General features: G+C 56.4%; 1 protein-coding gene across 1 annotated transcript in view; it reads right to left on the bottom strand.

Moving 5' to 3' along the window:
* LOC119968900 (suppressor of tumorigenicity 14 protein homolog) overlaps positions 1–23,696 on the bottom strand; it is a 217,814-nt gene that overhangs the window by 32,753 nt on the left and 161,365 nt on the right. Inside the window, exon 16 of the mRNA XM_038801870.1 lies at positions 21,729–21,912. Within this exon, the coding sequence (XP_038657798.1) occupies positions 21,729–21,912 (184 nt within the window). The remainder of the gene's footprint in view (positions 1–21,728; positions 21,913–23,696) is intronic.

Genomic DNA, 23,696 nt, shown 5'->3' on the forward strand with positions numbered 1-23,696 from the left:
CCCAGCTAGCTGAAATTTCTCTGTCAGTTCGTCCAGTGTTGCGATCCTGTCGTCCGTGTACAGGTCCCTGACTGTCAGTGTCCCCCCGTCCTGCCTCCACCTTTTGAAGGTGGCGTCGGTCAGTGCTGGTTTGAACCTATGGTTGTTGCAGATGGGAGCCCTGTTCGACATTTTGGTCAGGCCAAGTTGCTGCCGCAGTTGGTTCCAGGATTGGAGGGTGGCTGTCACCACTGGGCTGCTGGAGTGTTTTTTGGGTGGGGATGGGAGTGCTGCCGTGGCGAGGGCCCGGAGGGAGGTTCCCATGCAGGAGGCCTCCTCCGCACGCACCCACTCAGCTTCTGGCTCCTGGATCCATCCCCTTACTCGCTCGGCTGTTGCTGCCCAGTGGTAGAGTTGTAGATTCGGGAGGGCTAACCCTCCCCTGGTTTTTGTTTTTTGTAAGACCTTCTTTGGGATCCTAGCATTTTTACCCCCCCATACGAACGCCATGATGAGTTTGTCCAGCGCTTTGAAAAAGGCCTTGGGGATGTAGATCGGAATGGATCTAAACAGGAAGAGGAACCTGGGCAGTACGTTCATTTTGATCGTCTGAACTCTCCCCGCGAGGGAGAGCGGGAGTGTGTTCCATCTTTGCAGGTCCTTTTTAACTTCCTCCGTCAGGCTGGTGAGGTTCCATTTGTGGATCCCTTTCCAGTCATGGGCTATTTGGATCCCCAGGTAGCGGAATTTATGTCGGGCTTGTTTGAACGGCAGCCCCTTTAGTGCTGCCCCCCCCCCCCCCCTTGCGGGTGTAATGGGAAGATCTCACTTTTGCTCATGTTGAGTTTGTAGCCCGAGAAGGCTCCAAACTCTTTCAGGAGCGCGATGATCCCGTCCATGCTGCTTTGTGGGTCCGAGATATAGAGGAGCAGATCATCCGCATAGAGTGAGACTCTGTGCTCTCTACCTCCCCTTCGGATCCCCCTCCAATTTTTTGCTGCCCTGAGCGCGATTGCTAGCGGTTCGATTGCTAGTGCGAACAGCAGCGGGGACAGTGGGCATCCTTGTCTGGTGCCCCTGTGCAGCTGGAAGTATTGGGAGTTGGTATTGTTGGTCTGTACACTCGCCATGGGAGCGTTGTACAGGAGCTTTACCCAAGCGGTGAACCCTGTTCCAAGCCCGAACCGCTCCAGTACCTCTATGAGGTATTTCCATTCGACTCTGTCGAAGGCCTTTTCTGCGTCCAGGGAGACGATCACCTCTTGTGTTCTCTCCCCGGAGGGGGTCATTATCACGTTCAGCAGGCGCCTGATGTTCGCGGTCAGCTGTCTACCTTTGACAAAGCCCGTCTGGTCCTCTGTGACCACCTCAGGTACACAGTCTTCTAGCCTTTTGGCTAGGATTTTGGCCAGTATTTTGGCGTCTGCGTTCAGCAGAGATATGGGTCTGTATGACCCACATTCCGTTGGGTCTTTGTCTTTCTTAGGTATCAGCGAGATTGAGGCCTGTGCTAACGTGGGTGGCAACGTGCCCCTAGCTAGCGAGTCTGTGAACATCTCCCGCATGTGCGGGGCCAGCGCTGTCGCAAATTTTTTGTAGAAGTCCGCCGGGAATCCGTCCGGTCCCGGCGCCTTCCCCGCCTGCATGGAGCTAATGCTGTCCATGATCTCTCCCAGTGCTAGTGGTGCTTCCAGATCCCGTTTTCCTGCCCTCTCCCACAACTGGTATGTTCAGTCCGTCAAGAAACCGGTTCATCCCAGCCTTCCCCGTTGGGGGCTCTGAGGTGTACAGCTCTTGGTAGAAGGCCTTGAAGGTTTTGTTAATCTTCTCTGGTTCTGTTTCCAACGTGCCTCTGGTATCTCTGATTTGCGCGATTTCTCTGCTGGCTGCCTGCTTTCTCAGCTGGTGGGCCAACAGGCGGCTGGCTTTGTCTCCGTGTTCGTATAGGGCCCCGCGTGCCTGGCGGAGTTGGTGTACTGCTTTCCTGGTGGAGAGCAGGTCAAAGTTCCTTTGTAATTCTTTTCTCTCCGCCAGGAGTTCTACAGTCGGGGCCTCGGAGTATTTATGGTCTACCTCCAGTATGGAGTCGACCAGCTTCTGCCTAGCCACCCTTTCCTCCCTATCTCTTTGCGCTTTGTAGGCTATGATTTCCCCTCTTAGTACGGCCTTAAGCGCTTCCCAGAACGTGGAGGGTGAGACCTCCCCGTTTTGGTTGATCTCAGTGTACTCCGCTATGGCCTGCGCTATCCTTTCGCTGAAGGCCTTGTCAGCTAGTAAGGCACCGTCCAACCTCCATTTGGGGCGCTGGGCCCTTCCCGTCTCTAGCCGCACATCCATGTAGTGTGGAGCGTGGTCTGATATCACAATTGCGGAGTATTCCACCTTGTCTATCTCTGGAAGCACCGTTTTCCCCACCACAAAGAAGTCAATTCTGGTGTACACGTTGTGTACTGGGGAGAAGAAAGAGAATTCTTTCTCCCCCGGGTGGGCGAATCTCCAGGGGTCTACTGCTCCCATCTGCTCCATATAGTGGCTGAGTTCCCTTGCCATGTTTGAGGTTTTCCCCGTTCTGGGGTTTGATCTGTCCGTCGTTGGGTCCTGTACACAGTTGAAGTCCCCCCCCATGATTAGTCGGTGCGTCGCTATGTCCGGGATTTCTGCCATGGTCTTTTGGATGAAGCTCGTGTCGTCCCAGTTGGGCGCGTACACGTTAACTAGAACTACCGGCGCCCCATCCAGGGCCCCGCTGACCATGACATACCGTCCCCCTGGGTCCGTAACCGTCTTTGTCGCCCTAAACATTGTCCTCTTGCCAATCAGGATCGCCACCCCCCTGGCCCTTGCCCCATAACAGGAATGATAGGTTTGTCCCACCCAGCCCTTTCTTACCCGCAGTTGGTCCCGCTCCCTCAAGTGCGGGGCGCCGCCATCTTGTCCCGCCGCCACAACGTGCGCTCCATGGGTGCCGCCATTTTATCCACCGACATCTTCTTCCTCACAGGTACTCCAAACGCCGCCATTTTGTCCTCCACTCGGGACGGGACCACGGGACCCGGGTCGCTGCCGGTACTCGTCGGACTCGTCGGCCGATCGCCCGCTACTCACCTCCGTTACGCTCGACCAGTCCCGACATCGCAACCTGGCACCCTCTTCCACGACGGTGCTCGTCAATGGCCACGTGACCTCCTGCCTCATCGACTCCGGGAGCACCGAGAGCTTCATTCACCCGGACACGGTAAGGTGCTACTCCCTTGCGGTCCACCCCGCCAACCGGCAGATCTCCCTAGCCTCCGGTTTCCACTCTGTCCCGATCCGGGGCTCCTGCCTGGTTAAACTTACTGTACAGGGCGTGGAATTCAACCGTTTCCGCCTGTACATTCTCCCCAACCTCTGCGCGTCACTCTTACTAGGCCTGGACTTTCAATGCAACCTCCAGAGCCTCAACCTCAAATTCGGCGGACCCCTACCTCCCCTCACCGTTGCGGCCTCGCAACTCTCAAGGTCGAGCCTCCCTCCCTCTTTGCCAATCTGACCGCAGACTGCAAGCCCGTCACCACCAGGAGCAGACGGTACAGCACCCAGGACAAGGCCTTCATCAGGTCCGAAGTCCAGCGGCTGCTTCAGGAGGGTATTATCAAGGCCAGCAACAGTCCCTGGAGAGCCCAGGTGATAGTGGTTAAAACTGGGGAGAAGCACAGGATGGTCGTGGACTACAGCCAGACCATCAACCGGTGCACGCAGCTCGACGCGTATCCCCTCCCTCGCATATCTGATATGGTCAATCAGATTGCACAGTACCGGATCTTCTCTACAATTGACCTGAAATCCGCCTACCACCAGCTCGCCATCCGTAAATCGGACCGTCCCTACACTGCCTTCAAGCCGGACGGTCACCTGTACCAATTTCTTAGGGTTCCCTTCGGCGTCTCAAACGGGGTCTCGGTATTTCAACGGGAAATGGACCGAATGGTTGGCCGGTACGGACTGCAGGCCATTTTTCCGTACTTAGACAATGTCACCATCTGCGGCCATGACCAGCAGGACCATGACGCCAACCTTGCTAAATTCCTCCACACTGCATCCCTCCTTAACCTCACGTATAACAAGGAGAAGTGTGTGTTCCGCACAGGCCGTTTGGCCATCCTCGCTAAATGTGGTGGTATGATTAACATAGCTGCCTGCCATTGGTGCAGAACACCGGCTTACCATTGGCCCTGGTCGGTCATGTGCCTCTTGACCGATTGGTTGAGACCAGTCATGTGACGGCTCCCCGATTGGTCGAGAGGCTGAGTTAACCCCGCCTCCAGGGTGGGGTATAAATACCCAGTACCCCCGGCGGTCGTCCATTTACTGTAGTCGACCGCAGGGCTAACATCTAGCTTATTAAAGCCATACTTTTGTACAGCAACTCGTCTCGCGTTCAATTGATGGTTCATCAATTTAATCAGCTAGAATTTTGAAGATGGAGCTCCGGATCAAGCCCGAATGCCTCCGCATCAGCCCGCAAACTCAGAACGCATCGGAAATCTTCAAACATTGGCTGGCGTGTTTCGATGGTTACCTGGCGTCCGCAAACAGCCCTCCCACCATGGCACAGAAGCTTCATATCCTCTACTCCAGCGTGGGCATGGTGGCCTACACGATGATAGGGGAGGAAAAAGAGTACGACGCGGCCATGGATAAGCTGAAAGGACAGTTTCTTAACGGGTAAACAGAGTATTCGCCCGACATCTGCTGGCTACCAGACAACAGCTCCCCGGTGAGTCCTTAGACGGTTTTTACCAGGCTGTCCTGGGGAGGAATTGCACCTGCCTCCAAGTTTCAGCCACTGAGCACATGGAACTTTTGATTAGAGATGCTTACGTGGCTGGGATGCAGTCCCCCGCTATCCGCCAGCGGATGCTGGAAAAAGACGACCTCAGCCTAACTGAGGCACGGACTCTCGCCACCTCCCTGGAGGTCGCCGACTTAAAAGCCCGCTCCTATGTCCCCAGCCGCGCTGCAGCACCCTGGGCCTCCTGGCACGCTTCCCCACCGCCATCCACCGCTCCCGACCCCCCTCAGGCCTGCGCCGCGGGACGCCCCGACAAGCCCACGGAGCCCCGCTGCTATTTCTGTGGGTTCGCAAACACCCTCGCCCGCGCTGCCCAGCCCGCTCCGCCCTCTGTAAGAGCTGCGGGAAGAAGGCCATTTTTCGTCGGTCTGCCAGGCCAAATCTGTACCGCGCAGCGACCGGGGATTCCCCTCTCTAGGCCTTTCCGGGCCCTTCCAGCGCACCGCGTCAATCTCTCCCCCCCGCCCCCTGCGCCCGGCCTGCGTGCCTCTCTGCCCCCGCTCTCAGCCGCTCTGATCGGCCCGCTGGCACCGCTAACCTCGCCCCCAGCAACCACGAGGGTCCCGCGGGCGCCGCCATCTTGGGCCCCGGACGCCACGTGCGGGTCCTGGGCACCGCCATCTTGAAGCCCCAACTCCACGTGCGGGTCCTGGGCGCCGCCATCTAGGGGCCCCGACTCCACGTGCGGATCCTGGACACCGCCATCCTGGACTGGCACACAAGATCCTGCCAGCACCTACTCGGCCGACGATGACTACGACAATGGATCTTCTCCATGACTCGTAGCCAGTCAACTCGATCAGTCACGGCCACACACGCTCGCCAAAACAACGACGCTGATCCACCTCAACGGCCACGAGACGGGCTGCCTGCTGGACTCCGGGAGCACGGAAAGCTTCATTCACCCTACCACGGTAAGACGCTGCGCACTCCCTGTCCATCCTGTAAAACACAAAATCGGGTTAGCCTCAGGTTCGCACTCCGTCCGCATCACCGGGTGCTGCATCGCGGACTTCACGGTCCAAGGGAAGGTTTTTAAAAAATTATAAACTCCTTGTCCTCCCTGACCGTTGCGCAGCGGCACTCCAAGGACTGGACTTCCAGTGCAACCTGCAGAGCTTGACCTTCCAATTCGGCAGCCCTATACCCCCCTCACTGTCTGCAGCCTCGCATCCCTCAAAGTGGACCCTCCCTCCCTGTTTGCTAACCTCACCCCCGAATTGCAAACCCGTCGCGACACGGAGCAGACGGTACAGTGCCCAGGACCAGACCTTCATCAGGTCCGAGATCCAGAGGCTGCTGACGGAAGGGGTCATCGAGGCCAGCAACAGTCCCTGGCGAGCCCAAGTGCTGGTGGTCCGGACTGGGGAGAAAAACCGGATGGTCATCGACTATAGCCAGACCATCAACCGGTTTACGCAACTAGACGCGTATCCTCTCCCCCGTATTTCCGCCATGGTAAACGAGATCGTGAAATACAAAGTCTTCTCCGCTGTGGACCTCAAGTCCGCCTATCACCAGCTCCCCATCCGCGCGAGTGACCGCAAGTATACCACGTTCGAGGCTGATGGGCTCCTCCACCACTTCCTCAGGGTTCCATTCAGTGTCACAAATGGGGTCTCGGTCTTCCAACGGGAGATGGACCAAATGGTCGACAAGTACGGATTACGGGCTACCTCCCCGTATTTCGATAACGTCACCATCTGCGGCCACGACCAGCAGGACCTCCGAAAATTTCTCCAAACCACAAAACTCCTTAACCTCACATACAATAAGGATAAGTGCGTGTTTAGCTCCGACCGTCTAGCCATCCTCGGCTACGTAGTGCGTAACGGAGTGATAGGCCCCGACCCTGAACGCATACGCCCCCTGATGGAACTCCCTCTCCCCAATACCCTCAAACGCTGCCTGGGTTTCTTCGCTTACTACACCCAATGGATTCAATTACGCCGACAAGGCCCGTCCCCTCATTCAATCCACGACCTTCCCGCCGTCGTTGGAGGCCTGCCAGGCCTTTAGCCGCATCAAAGTGGACATCGCAAAGGCCACGATGCGCGCCATCGATGATTCCCTCCCCTTCCAGATCGAGAGCGGCGCATCAGAAGTTGCTCTGGTGGCCGCCCTGAACCAAGCGGGCAGACCCATGGCCTTCTTCTCCAGAACCCTCCAGGCTTCCGAACTCCGCTACTCCTCTGTGGAAAAGGAAGCCCAGGCCATAGTCGAAGCTGTGCGACATTGGAGGCACTATTTGGCCGGCAGGAAGTTTACCCTCCTCACAGACTAATGGTCAGTGGCCTTCATGTTCGATAATGCACAAAGGGGCAAGATTAAGAATGACAAGATCTTACGGTGGCGGATCGAGTTGTCCACGTACAACTATGAGATCTTGTACTGTCCTGGGAAGCTCAATGAGCCTCCTGATGCGCTGTCCCGCGGTACCTGCGCCAGCGCGCAGATAGACCACCTCCGCTTCCTCCACGCGGACCTCTGCCATCCAGGGGTGACCCGCCTCTACCATTTCATTAAGGCCCGCAACCTGCCCTACTCCATCGAGGAAGTCAGGACAGTAACCCGTGACTGCCACATCTGCGCTGAGTGCAAACCGCACTTCTACCGCCCCGAGCGCGCACATTTGGTCAAAGCATCCCGCCCCTTCGAACATCTCAGCATTGACTTCAAGGGGCCCCTTCCCTCTAACAACCGCAACATTTACTTCCTGACAGTAATCAACGAATACTCCCGCTTCCCCTTCGCCATTCCCTGCCCCAACATGACCACATCGACCGTCATTAAGGCCCTCCTCTCCATCTTCTCCCTGTTCGGCTACCCCGCATACATACATAGCGATCGGGGGTCCTCATTTATGAACGACGAGCTGCGTCAATTCCTGCTCAACAGGGGCATTGCCTCCAGCAGGACGACCAGCTATAACCCTCGGGGTAACGGACAGGTCGAGCGGGAGAATGGTACCATCTGGAAGACCATACTACTGGCCCTCCGGTCCAGAGATCTCCTTATTTCCCGATGGCAAGAGGTTATCCCCGATGCCCTACATTCTATCCGCTCACTCCTCTGTACCGCAACAAATCAGACACCTCATGAACTTCTTGTTTTCCCCAGGAAGTCGTCCTCCGGATCCCCTCTCCCGACGTGGCTGGCCGCCCCCGGACCCATCTTGCTCCGGAAGCATGTGCGGGTGCACAAGTCCGACCCGTTGGTGGAACAAGTCCAGTTACTCCACGCTAACCCGCAGTATGCGTACGTGTTAACCCCGCCTCTAGGGCGGGGTATAAATACCCAGTACTCCCGGCGGTCGTCCATTTACTGTAGTCGACCGCAGGGCTAACATCTAGCTGATTAAAGCCATACTTTTGTACAGCAACACGTCTCGCGTTCAATTGATGGTACATCAGCTACGTAGTCCAAAACGGACTACTGGGGCCCAACCCCGACCGCATGCACCCCCTCATGGAGCTACCCCTCCCCCACTGTCCCAAGGCTCTCAAACGCTGCCTGGGGTTCTTTTCTTACTACGCCCAGTGGGTACCACAATACGCGGACATTGCCCGCCCACTAATCCAGTCCACACATTTTCCCCTCACGGCCGAGGCACAACAGGCCTTCGCCCGTATTTGCTCTGACTTAGCCAAGGCCGGGATGCACGCAGTAGATGAGACACTGCCTTTCCAAGTAGAGAGCGACGCTTCAGATGTCGCCCTTGCCGCCACACTGAATCAGGCAGGCAGACCCGTGGCATTCTTTTCCCGCACCCTCCACGCCTCCAAAATTCGACACTCCTCTGTAGAAAAGGAGGCCCAGGCAATCGTTGAAGCGGTGCGGCACTGGAGGCATTACCTGGCCGGCAGGAGATTCACTCTCCTCACTGACCAACGGTCGGTAGCCTTCATGTTCAACAACACTCAGCGGGGCAAGATCAAAAATGACAAAATCTTGCGGTAGAGAATCGAGCTCTTCACCTATAACTACGAGATTTTGTATCGCCCCGGCAAGCTCGACGAGCCCCAGACGCCCTCTCCCGAGGTACATGTGCCAGCGCACAAGTGAACCAGCTCCGTGCCTTGCACGAGAGCCTTTGCCATCCGGGGGTCACTCGTTTGTACCACCTAATCAAAGCCCGCAATCTGCCCTACTCCGTCGAGGAAGTATGGACAGTCACCAGAGACTGCCAGGTCTGTGCCGAGTGCAAGCCGCACTTCTACTGGCCAGACCGTGCGCGCCTGGTGAAAGCGTCCCGCCCCTTTGAACGCCTCAGCATAGATTTCAAAGGGCCCCTTCCCTCCACCGACCGCAACACCTACATCCTTAGTGTGGTTGATGAATTTTCTAGGTTCCCCTTCGCCATCCCATGCCCGGATATGACGTCTGCCATTTTCGCTCTGTTCGGTTTCCCCGACTACATCCACAGTGACAGGGGATCTTCATTCATGAGCGATGAGCTGCGTCAGTTCCTGCTCAGCAGGGGTATCGCCTCCAGCAGGACGACCAGCTACAACCCCCGGGGAAACGGGCAGGTAAAGAGGGAGAACGGGAAGGTATGGAGGGCCATCCAGCTGGCCCTACGGTCCAGGAACATCCCAGCCGCTCGCTGGCAGCAGGTCCTCCCTGACGCGCTCCATTCCATTCGGTCACTACTGTGCACCGCGACTAACAGTACACCTCTTGAACGTGTTTTTGCCTTCCCTAGGAAGTCTACATCCGGGGTGTCACTCCCGACTTGGCTCACGACTCCGGGCCCAGTCCTTCTCCGTAGGCATGTCAGGCACCACAAGGCGGAATCCCTGGTGGACAAAGTACACCTGCTCCACGCCAATCCCCCGTATGCCTACGTGGAGTTCCCCGATGGCCGCCAGGACACAGACTCGCTCCGTGACCTGGATCCCTCAGGTGCCGATCCCACGCCCATTTCCCCCCCCCCCCCCCCCCCCCCGCGCCACCCTCCTTTTCCCCGGTGCCCCCGTATTCATCGCCACCGGGTCCATCCCTCGTCCCCCTGCCCATACTGGAGGACACGGAAGATTCCGGCTCGCTCTTGGAGTCATCCCGCCACTGGCCAGCACCAACACTGCCAGCACCTGCACCGTTGTCGCCAACACCGCCTGAGCCGTTGTCGCCGATCACAACAGAACGTTCGACCGCCGATTCGGCTCAATCTGTGACCTACTAACTGGATGGGCACTTGGTTTTCTGTTGTTTGGACCTTTTGTACATAGATCACCTTTTGTATTATAGTTCCACGTCACCCCCGCCGGACTCATTTTTACAGGGGGTGAATGTGGTGATACAACCACTGTAGATATGTGTGCTTGCAGTAGGGGGATGCATGGCCGTATCTGGAATACAGGTTTCTCCGCTAAGCCCCTGCCAGCTAGCTCCACCCACAGGGAGCTTGTGTATAAATTTGCGCTAGCTTCACTGAGATACTATTCTACAGCCGCCGTCGGAGGAATAGCATCTCACAGCAATAAAGCCTCTCTTGTACTTCACTCGAGTCTTTGCGTACAATTGTTAGCGCCACACAATGCCGCCTGCCAGTCTAACATTGCCAAGGTGCCCGGGTGGCAGCGGGAGTGTGAGAGTACCACTCTTGTCCAGAGGCTGACCACCCAGGGCCTGGGAGCTCCCCCCCCCCCCCCCCCCAAGGTGCCGTTATGCCTGGGACACGCTTGTGTGGTTCAGTGCTAAACAGCCCCTCGGCGAGATCTCCCAGGCTCAGGCATTCATTCCTGGGCCACGGGAGAATTGGGTGGCAACATATTTAAATGGGTCTAATGGTTCACTTAAATATGTTAATCTGAATCTCACCCAGCGAGAGCGTGATCCAGATCGCGATGTCTCGCGAGATTTCATTAGATCTCACAAGGCGTTCTGAGCGTCACGATTTAGGCCGGGATTCTCCGATATTTGTTGACGCCGGTGTAAAAACTGGAGCGATCCACGCCGACGTCAACGGGTCCAAAAGTGTGCCTATTCTGCGCAATGGAAGGGACTAGAGTGGGCATCATGGAAGCGTGACGGCACGACCCAGAACAGCATCACAGACGCGCACGGCGTAATCGGCATTGTGCCGCATCACAGTCAAGTAGCCGCCACATGCACACACACTGGCTGACGCTGCAAGATGGCCGCCCGCCTCGCCAAGGTTCCAGGACCAGGACATAGAGACGCTCCTGGACGCCGTGGAGCAGAAGAGCAAGGCCCTGTACACGGCTGCAGGGTCGCAGCCAACACCGCCCGACGTCTGTGGAGGGAGGTGGATGAAGCAGTCAGCGCCGTAGGGATTATACCCAGGACAGGCAACCAGTGCCGCAAAACGCTCAACGACCTGGTCAGGGCAGCCAGGCTGAGTACCCAGCACTGTGCCCATGGCACCAACTCCCCTACCCCCTACACATGTGGCACCGACCCCCCCTCCGCACGGGGAGGTGGTACAACCCCAGCTGTGACCCACATGGCTGCACTCACCCATGCCACTTGCATTGGCAGGATGGCCTGTGAACCTAAGCCAACATATACCCAACTGCTGGGCTACATGTATCTGTCCGCCTAACACTGCTGATCTTTTTGTGCTACCACCCCCCCCAAGGTGACGTGCACCCATAACAATCGGGAGCATGCCAGGAATGGAGGGGGTCCACCTGAATTGTGCCTCCTCACCGTACATGAACACAGGGCACTGGACATTGCAGGCGGACCCAAGGACCGGGAGGTTGCCGGTGCCGAGATCCAGGGCGCGCCACCAAGTGAGATTCCCCCCAAACTGGCCCTCACCTCCTCCCCTCTCCCACTCCCCTCCCCCTTCCCCACCTCCTCCCCCGCCCCCCCCCCCCATTCCCCCACCTCCTCACCTCCCCCTTCCCCACCTTCCCGAGGACCGGGAGGTTGCCGATGCCGAGATCCGGGGCGCGCCACCAAGTGAGATTGCCCCAAACTGGCCCCCACCTCCTCCCCCCCCCCACTCCCCCCCCCCCCCCCCCCCCCCCCCCCACCTCCTCACCTCCCCCTTCCCCACCTTCCCGAGGACCGGGAGGTTGCCGATGCCGAGATCCGGGGCGCGCCACCAAGAGAGATTCCCCCCAAACTGGCCCCCACCTCCTCCCCCCACCCACTCCCCTTCCCCCACCTCCTCCCCTCCCCCCTTCCCCACCTCCTCCCTTCCCCCCTTCCCCCACCTTCTCCCCCAACCCCTGCCCCCACCTCCTCACCTCCCCCTTCCCCACCTCCCTTCCCCCCTTCCCCACCTCCTCCCTTCCCCCCTTCCCCCACCTCCTCCCCTCCCCCTTCCCCACCTCCCTTCCCCCCTTCCCCACCTCCTTCCTTCCCCACCTCCTCCCTTCCCCCCTTCCCCCACCTCCTCCCCTCCCCCATCCCCACCTCCTCCCCCCACCCCGTCGGCCCACCCCTTCAGCCCCATCTGCGTGTCTAACCATGCATGCTGTATTGTGTCTTGCAGGACCACACGACAATTGACCCGGCCCAGCGGATGTAGCCTGCCTCCATCCAGTGCCAGGGCAGCAACGCCCCTGGGATCGACCCGGACCATCAGGCGTAGCCCACCCTCATCCAGTGCCAGGGCAGCAACGCCCCTGGGATCGACCCGGACCATCAGGCGTAGCCCGCCCCCATCCAGTGCCAGGGCAGCAATGCACCAGAGACTCATCCAGTGACGGGGAGGGCAGCCACAGCAACAGCCTGTGGTGAATGTGTAAACACTATAATTCACACTGTACATTACTGTATCCCCATGGGCTCCATCTTTGAGCCGTTGCGCGGCTCTGCCCACAGGGGAAGATGAGGAGCTTGTACAGGGCTCCGCCCTGGCTCCGCCCCCAGCAGGAAGTATAAGTGCTGCGGTCTTGCGAGTCCGCCCTCAGTTCAGGATAGTCGCAGGCAGGCTCAGTAGTAAGCCGATTAAAGCCACAGTTTACTTCAACTCGTGTCTCTGAATGAATTGATGGTCGCATCACAGCCCTCTGGCCCAGTCGAGTCACAACGCCACAACCCAGGGGACGGAGACACAGGGGAAAGACGATAAGAACACCACGACACAGGAGACCTACAGCGAGGACACGGACACACCAACCCAGGACACCAGCATAGAGGGGACGGACGGACAGGACACCCGCACACAGGGGACGGACAGGACACCAGCACACAGGGGACGGACAGTCAGGACACCCACACACAGGGGACGGACAGTCAGGACACCCACACACAGGGGACGGACAGTCAGGACACCCGCACACAGGGGACGGACAGTCAGGACACCAGCACACAGGGTCGGACAGACAGGACACCCGCACACAGGGGACGGACAGTCAGGACACCCGCACACAGGGGACGGACAGTCAGGACACCCACACACAGGGGACGGACAGTCAGGACACCCACACACAGGGGACGGACAGTCAGGACACCCACACACAGGGGACGGACAGTCAGGACACCCGCACACAGGGGACGGACAGTCAGGACACCCACACACAGGGGATGGACAGACAGGACACCCACACACAGGGGACGGACAGACAGGACACCCGCACACAGGGGACGGACAGTCAGGACACCCACACACAGGGGACGGACAGACAGGACACCCACACACAGGGGACGGACGGACAGGACACCAGCACACAGGGGACGGACGGACAGGACACCCACACACAGGGGACGGACAGACAGGACACCCACACACAGGGGACGGACAGTCAGGACACCAGCACACAGGGGACGGACGGACAGGACACCCGCACACAGGGGACGGACAGGACACCCGCACACAGGGGACGGACAGGACACCCGCACACAGGGGACGGACAGGACACCCGCACACAGGGGACGGACAGTCAGGACACCAGCACACAGGGGACGGACGGACAGGACACCCGCACACAGGGGACGGACAGACAGGACACCCACACACAGGGGACGGACAGACAGGACACCCACACACAGGGGACGGACGGACAGGACACCAGCACACAGGGGACGGACAGTCAGGACACCAGCACACAGGGGACGGACGGACAGGACACCCACACACAGGGGACGGACAGACAGGACACCCGCACACAGGGGACGGACGGACAGGACACCCGCACACAGGGGACGGACGGACAGGACACCAGCACACGGGACGGACAGGACACCAGCACACAGGAGACGGACAGTCAGGACACACCACCCCAGGAGACCCCGGACTTCGGGTCCGATGAGGACATCAACATAACGGCACTGCTATCTCCTACACCCTCCACCATCACAGAGACTCTCACCTCGGTTGGGCACTTTAGCGATGAGGCTTCTGGGACACACAGCTGTCCCGGTACAGCAGGTGGAGGTAGGAGCAGCCAAGGGGCCAGATGGTTGGAGGGCAGCCCGGCCCCAGCAACCAGCTGCCGCCTAGACGGGTCCCGGGTTCCTGGAGTTCCCACACCCACCCACAGACCCGATGCATTCAGGGACCGAGGGGACGAGTGAAGGGGATGATGGCCGGCTTGCAGCACCTGCAGTCACAGGTGGGGAGGTCCAACCTCGTGCAGGAGCAGGGAGTGGTGCCGGTCATGCATGCCACCCAGGCCGAAACCGCATGGGTGGAGTCTGCGGTGGAGGCAATGGGGGCAATGGTGTTTGACATGGGTCGGAGTATGCAAGGCCTGGGGCTTTCCGTGCAGGCGGTGTCCGTGGCCCAGGACAGGGCTGCCCTCAGCCCTGAGCCAGAACCAGCTGCAGATCGCAGCAGCGCTCAGCACCGTGGCCCAGTCTCAGCTAGCCATGCTGAGAGCATCGGCTTGCCTTGCTGCTGCCCAGACCCAGGCAGGGGTGGTCCACTCCCTCAGCTCCATGGCTGCAAGCTTGCAGACCCTTGTCGATACCAGGGTGGGCCTCCAGGACTGGCAGTGCCAGGTGCCGGGGGTGCCTCGGGTGTTGGATCCGCTCGCACCTCCGTCCCATGGAGAGCCCCGGGGACAATTGGGCACCCCGAGGGAGGAAGAGGTGCTGGGGCCTGTTCCAGATACCCCTGCAGGGTGTGGTCCTGGAACACCTCGCCACCTCGGACTCCTCCCCCCTTCCATCCCTGGTACATCTGGTGGGCAACAGGCAGAACAGGGTAGCAGCACGCCACCCCAATCGCCCGAGGCCGGGCAGCCCCAGGAAATGACAACCAAAGGGGACCCTAGTCACAGGGAAGGAGTCACAGCAGTCCACCTCCACTTCCGCTGTACCGTCTGGGGAACCATTTCGACATAATCATAGACACTGAGTAAGTTGGCACGGGTGCAGGGCACAGAGTAGTTATAGGGACGAGGGCACGTGTATGTAACGTTTGTAATTAAAATCACTTTCACACCTATGGAAGCTGCCTCTGTAGTTTGTCTGATGCGTGCCCTCAGTTCCCACCCCTCCCAGGGGTGGGAATTGAGCGCCAGTGTGTGTGAGGGGTGATGAGATGTCGAGCTCCGGTGAGTGTGGCGTGCACCCCCCCACATCCCCCGGGTCACCCTCGCCACCCCACCCCCAGGCAAACGACGGGTCCCTGCGATGCAGTGTCCAGGCGGGGATCTCCCAGGTGGAGGGTGTTACTGTGACCGTGAGTCAGACATTGTTTAACGATGTAGAACCCGGGGCTCATCGCAGAGCGGGTTGTCATCATCCTCCATGGCATGCAATAGACCTGCTTCCTCTGGCGACCGTGTGAGCCCTGTCCGTTGTGCCGCAGGTGGATGTGTGATGGAGGGGTGGTGTGCATGTGGGTGGTTGGTGGTGGACGGGGTGAGGATGGTCGGTGGTGGGCGGGGTGAGGGTGGTGCCATACTGTGCTGTCCGTGCCCATGCTCAGCGAATCCCCCTCCTAGTCTGTGAACCTTGCGACTATCAACTCCTCTCGTGCCCGCTGGCCCAGCCAGTATCATTGGGCAGCCTCCCGTCCCTGTCCAGCCCGTATGCCCCATACATTGGCCCCCCACTCCACATCCTCCTCATCTGGGGAGGCATGCCCTTCATCATGATCCTCCTCCTCCTCCTCTTTCTCCCCCTCCTCTGCCTCCAGCACATTGCCCCTTTGCTGGGCTATATTGTGGAGGACGCAGCAGACCACAATGATGCGGCCGAACCTCTCCGACAGGTACTACAGGCCCCCACCAGAACGGTCCAGGCACCTGAAGAGCATCTTCATCAGCCCGAAGCACCTCTCAACCACACCCCTGGTCGCTGCATGGGCCTCATTGTAGTGGGTCTCCGCGTCAGCCTGTGACCTCCGAATAGGCGGCATCACCCACGGCCACAACGGGTAGCCCCTGTCGCCCAGCAACCAGCCCCGCAGCCCAGGGGTGGCGGGGGGGGGGGGGGGGGGGGGGGGGGGGGGGGGTGTCCCTCGAACATGGCGGGGATGAACGATTGGACCAGAATGAAGCGCCATGATACACTGCGGGTGCCGGGCGCAGACATGCAGGATCCTCACCTGCACATTCATGGAGTAGGTCCCCTTCGTATTCATGAACACGGTCCTATTACCCGATGGTGGCTGCATGGCAACGTGCACCCCATCGATCGCCCCCTGGACCATGGGAATCCTAGCAAATTAGGGCAAAGCCTGCTGCGCGGGCATCCTGGTGGGTGCGGTCCACAGGGAACTGAATGTCAGTCCGCGATGTCGTACAGGGCGTCGGTCACTGCACGGATACACCTGTGCACTGACGCCTGGGAAATGCCGGAGAGGTCCCCACTTGGCGACTGGAATGACCCCATGGCATAGACGTTTAGTGTGACCGTCACCTTGACGGCCACCTGGATAGGACATCCACACCCAGTTCCACGCGGTGCCAGTCGTGCCATCAAGTGGCAGATATAGGCGACAATTTCCCGGCTCCTCCAACATGACCTGTCCTGGAGGTTGTGGAAGGACATGTGGTGCGGGTACACACGAGGCCTCATCGGGCGCCTCCGTCGCCGTGGCACCATCTCCTCCTCCGCCTGTTGGACAGGCGGCCCTCCAGCCTGAGCAGCTGCCACCTGCCCCTCTGCGGCACACTCCTCTGCAGCAACCTCTGCCACCGCCCTGTCGTGCCCCTGCTCCAGATCTCACAGGACTTCATGCAGTGCAGCGACCCCACCACGGCGGCCAACATCGCTGGATGATAGCCAATCATAATGGGCTGCAGGGGGTGGGGGTACACAAAATTCCATCATTGCACATACCCCCTTCCACAACCAGGTGCCATGGGCTACATGGTCACCACTGTTGCCAGCTGGGGCCCAGCCACGCATAACCCCCCACGCCCGCTCCTCCCCCCTGGCCTTTCCACCCCCAGGCACCGACACCCCCAGCCCTTCCCCCCGCCCCGACCTCCCGGACACCAACACCGCCCCACTCCTCAGACAACGGCACCCCCTGCAGCCACAGCTGCGCCGTCTCAACATCTCCGGTGTCCTCTCCAGGCCAAACCCTACCTCCTCCTTCGTCAACGTCAGCCAGCACGACTGGTTGACGGCGCTTTAAAGGACGTTTGATCCATCTGGGCCGCAGATTCGCTGCAGGCCCGGGGAACCGCACGTCGCGCCACTTCTGCCGATTCTCTGGCCCACGTGGCACACGCTGCATTCGCACGGTTCTGGCCAGGTCAGAGAATCATGTCCCGGTGTTGGAGCGGCGTGGCGGTAATTTTCCCTCACCCCCGGCGATTCTCCGACCTGGCGTCGGGCTCGGAGATTACCGCCCGTTCGTCCTCGTCGTGTCACAGAGTCGCAACAAGGCTGTTCGATCGCGCCCAGCAACTAATCCAATTTAATTAATGTAATCAATAGATTTATGACGCCAAACTAATTGCTCTGCCATGTCCTTTGCCAATAATGGAAAGTCATTGGTTGTAGTCATTTACTACCACTTATTTATTAACCACTAGGTGGTGGTTGTCACCCAGTAAAAGAACAACAGCAAAAAGGAGGATACTTTTGGAGCAGCAGTTCAGTTGGATTATTGCCATATCAGTTAACCACTGTTAACATCAGCCTGTTTCAGAATATTCAGATTCCTCGGCAACAGTATTCTGATAATGAACTCTGGGGAATGGAGCGTGGGAAAGTACAGAAAATACTGGAGATAGATACAGAAAGTAAAAGACTCTTAAAAAGAGAAAACCGTCTTCATATATTGAGCACAACTATCCTTCTAAATTGTCCAGGTCCGGTGAAGGGTTCATAAAAATACTTTCTGCTGAGGCGGGGAAATCACAAGAAAAGAGGAAAAGGGGGGGGGGGGGGGGGGGGGGGGAGGGTTAATAGGCCGATCCAGAGGGCAATGAAATGTACATAGAGCCAGTTAAATGAAGGACAAAATAAACCTCTCTCTACAATAAAGTAAACTAGCGCGGGCAAGAAAAATATAATGTATATACACAACAACTGTTCCTAAATATGAGAAAAGCCAATAAAAAGATTTTCAAAAAAAAAAGTACTTTCTGCTGTGATGACTAATGTGCATTTTGAGTTTTATGTAAGATATTCTTTGAAAAAATGTTATTTACAGTTTTCAATTTTATACATAAACAATAAAACAGTAAATCAATGAAAAAGCCCGCCGGAGCCCTCTCCCCCACGCCCTGTGCGAAACGACCCCTAACAAACTCCCCCCTCAACTCCATGCACTGCCACCTAACAACTAACGATGACCAGCTGTTCAAAGTACCGAATAAATGGCTGCCATCTCTGGTAGAACCCCCTCACTGTGTACTCAACTTTCTCAAGATACAAGAACTCCATAAGATCCCCCAGCCATACTGAGGCACTAAGTGGAGAAGCTGACCTTCACCCCAGCAGCACCCATCTTTGAGCCATCAGCGGGGCGAAGGCCAGGACATCTGGCCCTGCCCCAGTCTGTAGCTCCGGCAGGTCCGACACCCCAAATATAGCCTCTAAGGGACAGTGCTTCAATTCACTTTGTAGAATCAGCGACATGGTGCGGACGAAGGAGACACAGAACCCCACGAGCTGAGGACATGATAAGAACATGATAAGTAAGGCCCCTCCCACACCACTCATACCCATCCTCCATACCTGCAAATAGCCTACTCATCCAGAATTTGGTCAAATGGGTCCTATGCACTTCCTTAAACTGTATCAACCCTAACCTCGCACATGACAATGTTGTATTCACCCTGCCCAGAGCCTCGCTTCACATCCCATCCTCCATCTCCAACCCATCTCCTCCGCCCATTTAGCCGTAATCCTACCATAAATCCCGACGTACTTCCCTCCTTTATGCCTGCCAGCAACAAAACTCTTTCCAACAACGAGGAAGGAGGCACCACAGCGAATATTGGGAAGACCTTTTTCACAAAGTTGCAAACCTGCAGGTACATAAATGCATCCGCCCGTGACAGCCCAAATTTCTCTGACAACTCCTCCAAGCTTGCAAATAGCCCCTCCAAAAACAAGTCCCTCATCCCTTCCACTAATTGAGGTATATAAGATGATTGACAGGGTAGACGTAGAGCAGATGTTTACCCTTGTTGGATAATCCAAAACGAAAGTCCATAGTTTTAGGCTAAGGGGCAGAGAAATGAGGAGGAATCACTCCACTATAAGGTTGTGAGTCTGTGGAATTCTTACCCCAGAGTGGAGTGGGTGCTGGAACACTGAACAAATTGAAGGAGTAGATAGATAGGTTTTTAATTAGTAGCGGGATGATGGATTATGAGGGGCGGACAGGAAGGTGGAGATGAGATTGAGATGTACTCAGCCATGCTCGCATTGAATGGTGGAGCAGGCTCGAGGGGCTGAACTGCCTACTCCTGCTCCTAGTTCTTATGTTCTATCGGCTGACAAGAAATAGACGTAACTTTTTATATAGGACCTTTCAAAACTTCAGAGTATCTCAAAGTTATTTATAGACAGAAGTACTTCAGAGCTGTGATCAACACATGCAGGAAATAAAATCTAACTTGTGAGTAAACACCAATGCAGTTTATCTTCATCTATCTGTTTTGATCACTTCTCCTGAACGTGGGGCAAAATTCTCCCAAAGGGAGACAAAGTGCCGACACCGAAGTGAAACCCGGAGTGTTTCATTCCGGCGTCGGAGGCCGCTCCTCGCCCCCTATTCCCCCCCCCCCCCCCCCCCGGGGGGGCTAGGAGCGGCGGCGCATCAATCTTGTGCGCCGGGCCTTGACGCTTGCGTCAAAGCGGCGCGGCCTGAATGACGCGGCCGGCAGTGCCTAAATGACGTCACCCGTGCATGCGCAGGTTGGCCGGCGCCAACCCGCGGATGCGCGGTTGCTGTCTTCCCCTCCGCTGCCCTGCAAGACATGGCGGATTGATCTTGCGGGGCAGCGGAGGGAAAAGAGTGCGTCTTTCAGAGACGCCGGCCTGACGATCGGTGGGCACCGATCGCGGGCCAGATCCCTCCTGAGCACGCCACTGGTGCTCGACCCTCCCTCCGCCCCCCACAGGCGCCACACGCAGCGGTCGCGCGATGTTCACGCCGGCAGCGACCAGGTGTGGTTGGCGCTGGCGTGAACCGGTCGGATTCAGCAGGCTGTTTTGCGGGGGTGGGAGAATCGTGTGGGGGTGCCAGGGCGGCATGACATGATTCGTCTGGCACTCGCGCGATTCTCCCACCCGGCGTGGGGGTCGGAGAATCGCGCCCGTGACCTCTGCACTCTGTCAAGTGGCAGGTTAATGGATCAGTCTCCTCATATCAGGTGTGTTTGACATGTCTGCTCTTTATGATGCTCAAGCGTGGTTGCTAGGTCTTAGCATTTGCAAAGACCAAGTAAAACACCCCAGTACTCTTAAACCAAAAGAAAATACTTGTATGCTCAACCTGATTGACTGCAAGTCACAATTTCCTTTACTATTTCACAAGAATATAGCCAATCTGTGAAAGGTGATGCCATTGGTGCTTTTATTAATCACTGCATGTTAACTTAATTATAATGGTCATGGTGAAGCTTCTGGAGCTCCCCATTCTTTCCCAGGACCACCATTTTTGAGAAAAGAAAATTACTGCGGATGCTGGAATCTGATACGGAAGGGAAAATGCTGGAAAATCTCAGCACGTCTGGCAGCATCTGTAGGGAGAGAAAAGAGCTAACGTTTTGAGTCCGATGACTCTTTGTCAAAGCTAACAGACAGAGAAAGTGGGAAATATTTATACTGTGGAGTGAGAATGAAAGATGAGTCATAGCCACAGAAACCCAGGGAAACCGGGTGCTAATGGCCACAGATACCAAGTAAGAGTGTTAATGGCAGTCCCCAGAGAGGACAAAAGATGTGAAAGGTCAAACAGCAGGGAAACTAACATCAGAGGATGAACTGTAGGTATGGGGGGATGGGAAGGGGAAGCAAAGAGGAGAAAGGTGCAGGAAAGGTGGATAAGATTGGGGGGGGGGGAAATTAAATGTATATTAAGAAAGAAAGAAATGATAAAAGACAGTTAAAATGAAATGAAAACAAATGGGACGAGGTGGGACTGATCATCTGAAGTTGTTGAATTCGATGTTCAGGCCATTTTTGATGCGTGTTAACGCGAGAAGTGGCGGAAGTGAGACCCTGCCCTCTCTCCTTCCATTAGATAATCAGGTCACATCCTCTTTACTCAGTGATACAGGAGAAACTGAAAATCAGCGATATGGAGCCTGGCCGGGCAAAATAAATTGATACGGCAAGATCGGCAACATGCTCACGTTTTCTTTTTTAAAATTGTAATTCGCAGTAAGGATAAGCCCATTTACAATAAAATTGACAAAACAGTGCCTTTGATTAAGAAATTTTGTAAATTTTATAAACAAATTTTAAAAACAAATTAAAAATCTTTTTTATTTTAATCAACCATAACATAACTTGCTAAGCTGTGGTGCAGAGTGTTTCTTTTTCTGGCGGTATCTTGATTGTCACTTACTTGTAGGGATAAACATCCTGGAAGCAATGTGAGACAGTTAGAAGCCACCAATCACTTATCAACGTTGCAGCACAAGTATGGCCTATGGTATCAAAGTGGAGGCTGACTTGCCAGGGCCACTCACCAAGCTCCGTATCATCACCATTGACGATTCGACTTTTAAGGTAGGGTCGGTTCCCACAGTCTGTGTAAAAAAAGCTTTATGTTGCATGAAGTTACATTAACTGTTTCAAAACCTAAAATGCAATCAAGACAGAAATAATTTTGTGATTCTATCGTACAAATGTTTGTTCTATGCTGGTTGGCATGAACTGCATCCAGTTTGATTAAATAATTATTATTTTTAAATGCTGATCATTTTGATCAACCCAGCGTCATATCTTACAGTAAAATCCTGATGAGCCAAATCCCAGGGGATCTACCCACAACTGTGTGATAAGTGGAACTTTGTGATAGCCAGGGGCGAGCATTCCCATATGAAAGCATCTCTAAGTGACCTGATAAATATGGGGAGGGATTTTCTGAGCCCGTGCCGGGTTGGAGTATCGCCGGGGGTGTGGGAAATTCCCGCCATGCCGCTCTGACGGAGAATCACCGCCAATCGCGCCTGCGCGGTCGCCGCGGTGCCAGTCGGGGGCCGCTGGAATAGGCACCCCATGGCGATTCTCCGCGGGCAACCGGCCGAACACCCGCCGAGTTTCGCCGGCGTAGTTCCAACCTTGTACCACCAGGCAGGAGGTCGGACCTGCGGCCACGGTGGACGTCCTGGTGGGGGGGGGGGGGGGGGGGGGGGGGGGGGCAGGGGATCTGACTCTGGGGGGGGGGGGCCTCCACGGGATCCAGGCCCGTGATCGGGGGCTACCGATCTTTAGGCGGCCGCGATCTGGAGGGGCCTACCGCCTTCTGTGTAGCCGCTGTAAGGTCGGCGACATATTGCTCCGCACCGGCATGGAGATGGCAACCACGCGCATGCGCTTTGGCACCGTGCTAACCCCCTGAAGACCAGTGAATTGCTGGGCCAGGACGCCCGTTGATTCTGGCGTACACCACTCCGGTGTTTACGCCGCCGTCAACACTTGCCCGGTTTTCAGAGAATACTGGCCATGGTCCATGACAAAACTAATGGTGTAATACCTGCACGAGACTCACGGGGTGGGGTCGACTGTTTTCCCTGTGTGCCTTGAGGAGTATGAACTCTCCCGCTAACCACGGGGCTGATCACCATGTTGTATAAAAGGTTAGCCAGTCAGGAACCGACCAACGCAGAGAGAGGGCATGGTGAGGTATAAGTGGGCCTTACTGTAAATATATATTCTTATAAATAAACATCTTCTTTTGTTTATTTGTTGGACTCCTCTTGCCTTTCCTAAAATCTGATTCAAATGTTAAATGAAAATATGACAAAATCGTAAATGTGGTAAAAAAATCTTTATTCAATATGTTCAAACATACAATAGCCTGCCCTTATAAAAGGCCGGAGCTTTACATTGGAAAATGTCGGGAGATAGTTCTGGAAAATCTCTGTAATCTTTTTCTGCTCAGCATGCTATGTTCAGACAAGCACGCTACAATCCACCATGTCATCAACACAATCAACCTTTCTTATCCTCTTCTTTGCCTGGAAAGAATGCCTGCTTGCTGAACTTCCAAGATGTTTGACTTGTGTTTCATAATGCGGGTGGCACAGTAGCACAGTGGGTAGCATTGTTGCTTCACAGCTTCAGAGTCCCAGGTTCGATTCCCGGCTTGGGTCACTGTCTGTGCGGAGTCTACACGTTCTCCCTGTGTCTGGGTTTTCTCCGGGTGCTCCAGTTTCCTCCCACATCCCGAAAGACGCGCTGTCATGTGAATTGGACATTCTGAATTCTCCCTCTGTGTATCCGAACAGGTGCCGGAATGTGGCGACTAGGGGATTTTCACAGTAACTTCATTGCAGTGTTAATGTAAGCCTACTTGTGACAATAAAGA

This window comes from Scyliorhinus canicula, chromosome 7 (assembly GCF_902713615.1).
Source record: "Scyliorhinus canicula chromosome 7, sScyCan1.1, whole genome shotgun sequence".
Lineage (NCBI taxonomy): Eukaryota > Metazoa > Chordata > Chondrichthyes > Carcharhiniformes > Scyliorhinidae > Scyliorhinus > Scyliorhinus canicula.